Source organism: Antrostomus carolinensis, unplaced genomic scaffold (assembly GCF_000700745.2).
Source record: "Antrostomus carolinensis isolate BGI_N321 unplaced genomic scaffold, ASM70074v2 scaffold13156, whole genome shotgun sequence".
Classification (NCBI taxonomy): domain Eukaryota; kingdom Metazoa; phylum Chordata; class Aves; order Caprimulgiformes; family Caprimulgidae; genus Antrostomus; species Antrostomus carolinensis.
Window position 1 is genome coordinate 21,214 of NW_010319868.1, and position 8,528 is coordinate 29,741.

At 42.8% G+C, this 8,528-nt stretch overlaps 1 protein-coding gene across 1 annotated transcript in view; it reads right to left on the reverse strand.

Moving 5' to 3' along the window:
• GOLGB1 (golgin B1) overlaps positions 1–8,528 on the reverse strand; it is a 30,429-nt gene that overhangs the window by 20,761 nt on the left and 1,140 nt on the right. The window contains exons 2-6 of the mRNA XM_029085303.1: positions 8,210–8,362; positions 6,398–6,550; positions 2,681–2,833; positions 496–618; positions 1–53 (exon numbers count right to left, since the gene is read on the reverse strand). The exon at positions 1–53 is cut by the window's left edge and continues 49 nt beyond it. Coding sequence (XP_028941136.1) covers positions 1–53; positions 496–618; positions 2,681–2,833; positions 6,398–6,550; positions 8,210–8,362 — 635 coding nt within the window. The remainder of the gene's footprint in view (positions 54–495; positions 619–2,680; positions 2,834–6,397; positions 6,551–8,209; positions 8,363–8,528) is intronic.

Consider the following 8,528-nt stretch of genomic DNA (forward strand, 5'->3'; position numbering starts at 1 on the left):
CCTAGCAGAGCTGCTTCCTGCTCCTCTAGCTTCCTCTGAAGTGTCCGCAGGTTCTGTGAGAGAGACAGTGCTACACCAGTGTCTGGGAGGCTGACATAAGAAGGCTAGATCTCCTGGTTTCATCCATACACCTAGTTTTCATAACACAGTTACTTCAATAGCCTGAATAGCTTCATTTTTATTGACACTTACTCTGGAGCCCTGGTGCAGGAGGAAGAGCTCACCATTGTTTCTCAAATAGGGAACTGCAGCACAATTAATTTAATACTTCTTATTAATTGTTCTTTCTTTTCCACTGATAGCAAATCAGCAGATTGAAGCTAGGAGTCTGAAAGTCCAAACTAGCATCCCAAAAAACCCCCCAAAAATCAAATCATATCTCTTCTCACCCCTTCTGAGTTACTTTGATGAGAACTGCTCTCACAGGGTGTCTTCAGACTGGTAAAATTCCTTTTGCTTTCTCCTCCCATAAGAAGATTATTATATCAAATATACCTGCTGCATCTCTACTTCCAGGTCTGACTGGGCCACTATCTTGAGCAATTCAGCTTGGTGCTGGTGAACCTGCTCTTCTAGGAGAGCTTCCTTCTCCTGAATCACTTCCTCCAGGGAGCTGAGCTGAAAACACAAGCCACAAAATAATAAAAAAAAACAAACAAAAACCAAGAAGGTTATGAGCTTGACAAACATGCAGGTTTGCTTTCAATACGCACCAGCATATTATGTGTGTGATGAGGTTTTCAGCTTGATAATCCTGTATATCACCTTGGTCAAATGGTATCTTTATCCTACTAATATATGTGTATTAACTGATAATATTTCAGATCCCAGAAAGCAAAGACCATATAATTTCATTTACAAATATGCAGAGTGACAAAATATATGATTACTATATAATGACAAGTTAATAAAACTCGTATTTTTATTTGTATAGGATGCAACACAATTCACAGATCAAAAGCTAAACCTGCAATTCAGAGCATCAACAAAAATCTATCCAGAAATAAATACAATGCAAGATAACAACTGTTATATTATGTGATAAAAATCTCCTTTACACATCCACGGTAGAACACAGAGAGGCAATGGTAGGTCCAGGAGCTGAAAGAACACTCAGCCCCAGCTATTCCAAAGCCCAGCACAGAACAGCAATGGCAGACAGGGAAGAACCCAAATTCTGACTCAGAGTAAGGGACACCCTGTCCCGGCCCTTCCAGGGGCTGTTCCTCCCCTCTTCAGAAAGCCATCAGTCCCATTGTCCAAGTGTGGAACCCATTAAAATGACTTAACCACAGAGCACCTTTTGTAGCAAGGGTGGTTACTGTCCAGGGGTGTAGGATATATGATGGGTTGCAGGTGAAGAGATTTGTGGGATTGCAAAAGACTTATGAAATGTTTAGAGAATGAACCAAAGGCAGCAAAATGGATGGACCAAGGTGATCTGGGGAGGAATAAGAAGGAAAAAATAGAGGGTAAGGGAATTTTTTTTTTTAAAAAAAAAAGGCCAGTTGTGTAAACAGTGGCTGCTTGATACGCTTGTCTGGCCATGCCCTGCACCGGACCAGCAGTCTGCCCTGTCTTCTTACTAAACATCATCTTTAACTCTTTCACTGCAGGAGAGGGTTCCTATTTGGTGTGCTTTTATGTGTGTATGGGGTGTCTAAGTGCTAGTAACTGCAATCAGACTGTGGGTCAAAGGGCCTGTGTGTCCACAGTGCCAGTAACTGGAGAGATGAGAACCAGTGAACTGAAGTGCCAGCAACTGCAGTGGGACCACAGCTCAGAGGGTCTGTGTGTACATGGTGCCAGAAACTGGAACAAGTGTGAATGTGCAAGTGAATCTATGACCACAAGCAAGTAACAAGTCAGCTGGCAAGCAGATGAAGTAGCCTGGGAGCCAGGACAGTGGGGCGATAGTGCCCAAGGGCAAGACCACAGGCAGACTTGGTTGCTGGATGGACCAGGGGAGTACTGGCCAACTGCCAGTGACCACAGGGTTTTGGGAGCCTCTGAGGACGAGACCTGCTCTTGTGTACGTATGAATCTCTAAGGGAGCTGGCGACTAAAAGAGACCAGGGGAGTCCTGGTCAGCTGGGTGCATGTGCATGACTCTGTGTCTGTAAGAGTGTGAACACAAGGGGGCTGGCTACCAGATGGACCAGGACAGTCCTGGTCAGGGTGCACGTGTGTCTGTGTCTCTATAAGGATAAGACCACAGTGGCTGGCTACTGAATGAGGCAGGAGAGCTCTGGTCAGGCTGGTTGGACTGGGGGGCATGGAGCTTTGGCAACCTTGCCTCTGTTAGGCTGCAGGATTTAGCCATATTCCCTACCAGCAGCATGTCCTCCGGAACAACTGTCTCTCTGAAACTATCCAGTGACAAGATGCGAGGGAATGGTTCAAAGCTGCATCAGGGGAGGATCAGACTTGACATTAGGAAGCACTTCTTTACCAAGAGGATGGTTACACACTGGAAGAGGTTTCCTGGAGAGGTGGTCGATGCCCCAAGCCTGTCAGTGTTTCAAAGGCAGTTGGACAATGCCCCAAATAACATGCTTTAACTTTTGGTCAGCCCTGAAGTGGTCAGGCAGTTGGACCAGATGATCTTTGTAGGTCCCTTCCAGTGTAAGTGGGAAACACAGACACACACAAACTGATGAATAGAAAAATTATTCTGTACCTGTGTTGCATACTTGATTTCAGCATCTTTCAGATTGGCTTTGGCCAGAGACAGCTGTTCTTGCAGATCCTGAACAGTCTCCTCTCGTTCTCTGAGCTGCTCTTTTAGTGCTTCGACTTCCTCTCTATGACATTCACTTGTATTTTGCTTATTCTGACATTGCAACAGGAAAGAAGTGGGAAGAAAAACAGAAGACAGTAAACTGATCAGTAATACTGGTCAATTAAAAAAAACTAGACTGCTACTGTACTCTTGACTCCTAACCAGATGCTTATTTCTACTACATTTCTTAATTTCTTAACTCGACATTTTCTTTGTTTCTTTCAATGAGGCTTATAAACTAATATAAATCATTCTATTAAACAAAACATAATAATCAATGATGCAACCACCTTCATTTGTGAGGCTTTTTAATTTCACAGATTTATCTAATACCATAAATGAAATATTTTTAAATTAGCAATAGAATACTGTTCTCCACATGACAAAGTAGACATTAAACATTCTAGACTAGAGAAAATGCCCATGGAAATCTCTTTAGACTAAAGGGATTTATAGCAATGAACCTGTTAGAAATAAGCAAAGGGAACATGCAAACAATCATCAATTCTACTCCACTCCGAGGTACTAAAATCCTCTGTTTCTGACCATGAAATTTCAACTCAGGCGACATTTCCCACAATAGGTGTTCAGGCTACGTCTACTCAGACATAGTAGCACACTACACCTGCACTTTTTTGTCTCTTAAAGAATATCTGTATGGCAGGCAATCCTCCAGTACCACAGTTGTACACCTATTTAACACAGAGTCTCATGTTAGGTCCAGCACATCACCACTGTCACTGAGCAGCAGGAAAAACATCCTTCTATTGCTATCACCTCAGCACTTCCAACTAATGTGACCACTTAGTGCTCGGGATTTCTCACTGAATATATACAAAATATATCTCTTTCCTCTTCCTTGTTACAGGTATTGGGTCAAAGATCACCAATAACATATGGAGTATTTATGTCCTTTAAACCCATTCTGAAAAATTCATGGAGGCTTTTAGAAGGACTTATAAGTCAGTGTAACAAGAATAAGTAAGAGGCTACTGTTCCTCAAAAGATGTGTCACCTACAGAGAAGGTCTTTGAAAGCAGGTAGAACAGACAGACAAGGAAAGCTTTCATTACACTTAAGCTTAGAAGTAGAACGGGGGGGAAAAAAGAAACAACAGAAGTGCAGAAAGCTTTAAGAAGCCAGGGTTATACATAATTTATAAGGTTGGGGCAAAGCAGTAGACGGGGGCAAAAGAAAGGTGGATTAGTTTGCTTACTTGGGATGAGCCTTCAGGACTGACATTTACAGTCAGATTTGGAAAAGTTTCTGATTAAGTCCTTGCACGCTGGCCAATACACAGAGTACCACAATTAAGAAGAGTAGCACAGCCACAAAGTTCCCAAAGCTTATGTTTTCAAATATCATGTTTTTCTGAAATGTATAAACTCTTATATCTGAACAAAATTTGTATTTACCCACTTCAAAAGTTTAAGAGGAGCCTCACTTGTTCTGTATACAAATACTAACTACCTAATGAGAAGATATGAGCTTATATTTCAATTCTCCTGAAAATGAAGCACTCTTAAAAGCCCAGAAAGTAAGAGTACCAATTAGATATTCCCATGGGGCCCTCATCATGGAAAGGGAAAAAAAACCCTTTGCTGTATTTATCCCTCATAATTTCCAAAAAGAAACACTAACATTCAATACCTCAGGAAAACATGCAGCCCTAACCTAAATTTTTCATTTTCAAATCACAAGATACCTGTCTAGGAAATATCATCATTACTAAAGACAGCATCTACTTAGGGAAATAATTATAAATAAAGGAAGAAATATGTAGCTTCTCAGTAGGTCTAACCTTACAAGAAAGTAACTAGAAGGCGCTTTCTGGGTCAAATACATAATATTGCAGGTAATATTTCTCCTAAATTATGTACTAACCCCAAACCAGTAGGGCTCTGGTTCACATCACTTCCACTGGAGACTGTATCAAGACCTCATTCCTCTAACTAGAAAGCTATTTTTCTCAATGGCTCATTTACACTGGTCCATTTACCTGTCAGCACTGTCCTTTCATTTTAATTGTTCTCCCACTTCCTTGGCACTTCCTTTCCTCCTACAACTGTAGAAAGAAATTATGGTTCCTCTCCACCTTTGGCTGACTAAAGAGACAAGCTAATCTGAACGTCTCGTAAAAGCAGCTGCTAACATGAGAGGATAATGGAAAGTCTTTTGCTGCTCTCAGAATTTATCTTTCCTAATTCCAAGTGAACAGAACATGACAACACTCCACATGAGGCCTTGCCACTCTTAGTACAATATTTGGAAGGATAACTGTTTGCCTTACATAAAAAAAGAGCAGGACTCTTTTTGAAATCTACATCACACTGATTAACTGATGATAAACCTTCTCTCATTTTGCCTTCTCCAACTGAAAATTTAAATTTTGAAGCAAGAACACTCATTAGTTCATAACAGCAAGGCTACACGAAGTGATGTAACAGCACACAGGTCTACACATACTACATATTAATAAGCTAAAAAAAGCCTCAGCAGTAGGACAGCAATGTGAAGTGACTCAGCTAAACAGCCTCCAGGACCCCCACTGTCCCCTGCAGCTGGAGGATTCTTTTCATGGCCTTGCAGTGTACAGTGGCAGAATAGCAGAAGTGATTCATCTTGCACTTGTTAAATTTAGCTTTATTTTTATATCATGTCAATCCTCAAGATCATCCACTTCTTCCTGTATGAAAACCAAACACTGCTTTGCATTGAGAAAGATTCTCAAGAATGTATTGTAAAGTGAATGACAGTAGCACATTACTAAAATTTTATGCTGCCATCAATCAAAAACAGTAAGCACAAGTCATGGAACCAATCTTTACTCCATTAGTAGTCACCTCTCACCTGACACCTCTCACACTCACCCTTTAATGTTTCCTATAATCTTCTAATCTTCCCCTCCCGCCCACCCGCAGTGTTTCAAACAACCCTTATCTTCTTTGGTTTAATGAAGATAATCTGATGTCCTGCAATCTGTTTGGACCTCTATCACATTTCCCTTGCCCAATATTATTAGCTTTTTAAAGAAAACTATGTTTTCTTTAAAAAGCAGAACAATTTTAAGTTTTCAAAAATCACCAGCTCTGATGGGGGTTTCTAGCTCGTAGCTAAAAGCCTCCTCAAAAGTCTTGGTACAGGACACTTTCCCCTCATTTTCTATCCAGCTTTACACAATTATGGCTCATTAACCATAAAACTTAGTGGTGGCACAGAAAGCTACATGGCTGGAATTTCTCTTTTTTCTTGTTACATTTAAGTTACTGCCTTTCAATTGTAATGCCCTCCTCACCTCCTTGTTCCTGGATTTCAGTCACCCTTCTCTCTCCTTTGCTGTACTTTGAAACTTACAGCTCAGAAAGATGCTATTTCTGCAGGAAAGAACTTGGTTATAACAAATTACTGAATGTATGCAAAGTGAAACTGGCCCATACCCTTGAGGAGATCAAGCTGTGCACCCCAAGGGCATCTGCTGTACAAGGAGGCTGGACAGACCAGCTTCCTACAGCCCAGACATCCTTGCTGGAACTAGGAATGTCCTGCTAACAAGAGAGACAGGACTTGCTAGCTCACTGGGACCTAAAATGTAGGGTTGCACCAGATTCTCCCAACCTTGTGATACACTTGCTCTTCTGATGAGGTTGGTGCAGGTGATGGTGATCCTTTCTCTGTCAGCTCCTCGATGCGTTTGTTCAGAGAGGCCAGTTTGGCTTTGGCCTGAAGTTTAAGCTTCATCAGCTTCGCATCTGCAGCCTCTCGCTCTTCCTGTAAAAGAAGGATACAGACTGACTGCACTGAAAACTCCAGTGCAATCACCCTGAAAGCACCACTGGGAAAAGTTACATAATTTATCAGTCTGCTGTTCTTTGTCCACATCTGGAGCAGCACTAATTAAAAGACATCCAGGAAACAGGCTGAAAGAGTTGGGGCTGTTCAGCCTGAGAAAGAGAAGGCTCCGGGGAGATCTTATAGCAGCCTTCCAATACCTGAAGGGAGCCTACAAGAAAGCTGGGGAAGGACTTTTCATAAGGGCAGTTAATGACAGAACAAGGGGAAATGGGTTTAAGCTGAAAGAGGGGAGGTTTAGATTAGACATTAGGAAGAAGTTTTTCACTGTGAGGGTGGTCAGACACTGGAACAGGTTGCCCAAGGAAGTTGTGGATGCCCCTCCCTGGAAGTGTTGAAGGCCAGGCTGGATGAGGCTTTGAGCAACCTGATCTAGTGGAAGGTGTCTCTGCTGATGGCAGGGGGGTTGGAACTGGATGATCTTTAAGGTCCCTTCCAATCTTAACCATTCTATGAAACAATTTGCTCTGCAACACTATACACAGCAAAGCAGCTTTAAGGGATAGTTTAACTTCCTCTAATATATGCAGTCCCTCTGCACGATCTCAAGTAACTGCACATTCTCTCATGTCAGGCCTCAAGGTATGCAACACCTATCCTGGGTTACACACCATAAACCACTGGACTGATGGTGACTGCAGCACAGCCTACTCTTCGTCTCAAATTCTCTGAAGTGGGGAAAGAAAAACCTCTCACAAAAGATATTAATATTTATTAGAACCAGTAGGAATCTGCATGGGCCTTGGCAACCGCAGCCTGAGCTGCATCAAAAGAAGTGTGGCCAGCAGATCAAAAGGTGATTCTGCCCCTTTCCTCTGCTCTGGTGAGACCTCACCTGGAATACTGCGTCCAGTTTTGGAGCCCTCAACACAAGAGTGACGTGTACCTGTTGGAGTGTGTCCAGAGGAGGCCACAAAAACGATCCAAGGGCTGGAGCACTTCTCCTATGAAAACAGGCTGAGAGAGGTGGGGCTGTTCAGCCTGGAGAAGAGAAGGATCCAGGGGGACCCTATAGCAGCCTTCCAGTGCCTGAAGGTACCTATAAGAAAGCTGGGGCAGGTAGCAATAGGACGAGGGGTGATGGTTTTAAACTAGAAAAGGGTCGATTTAGGTTGGATATTAGCAAAAGTTTTTCAATATGAGGGTGGTGAATCATTGGAACAGGTTGCCCTACCCCTGGAGATACCCAAGGTCAGGCCTGATGGTGCCCTGAGCAACCTGCTCTAGTGAAGATGTCCCTGCTTACTGTAGGGAAGTTGGACTAGATGACCTTTGAAGGTCCCTCCCAACTCAATACATTCTATGATTCTATGATTCTGGAGCTCCAGGACAAAATGCTACATAATTTGGATGTAATTTAGCTACTCTAGAAGGAATTACCCCTAAGCAAAATTAACAGAAACTATCTTAGACCTCTTGGGTTAGGGTCCATTCTTTGGACTCTAATAATTTCTGGAAAGGATGCATTTAGTAGTACAGGTGTCTCAAATGTTCAAATGAAACCAGAGACCGGCTTGCACAGAAAGCTGAAGCAGCATTTTACTCTTGCTCCCAAGTCCCCGGTGAAAGAAATGATACCTTGAGTACAGTTTCCTTTTGCTGCAGCAGGGCATCCTTTTCCCGGATCAAATCCTTCAGCTGAACAACCAGTTTTTCTGTCTGGGCCAAGCGCTCCAACAGCTCCTCAGGTGCCTCCTCCATGCTTTCTGCTTCTGGCTCTAAAGCTTGTACCTGAAACAGTGAAACAAGGGCTCTACACAGACTGCAATATAGCATCCAAGTGATGTGTTCAGCTCCACTCCTAAATGCTGCACTCTGTTCCTTGCAAGCATTTCATGTGGCCTATAGAACTATACACTGCACCCAGAGCAGCGCGGGCAGCAGGTGGAGGGAGGGG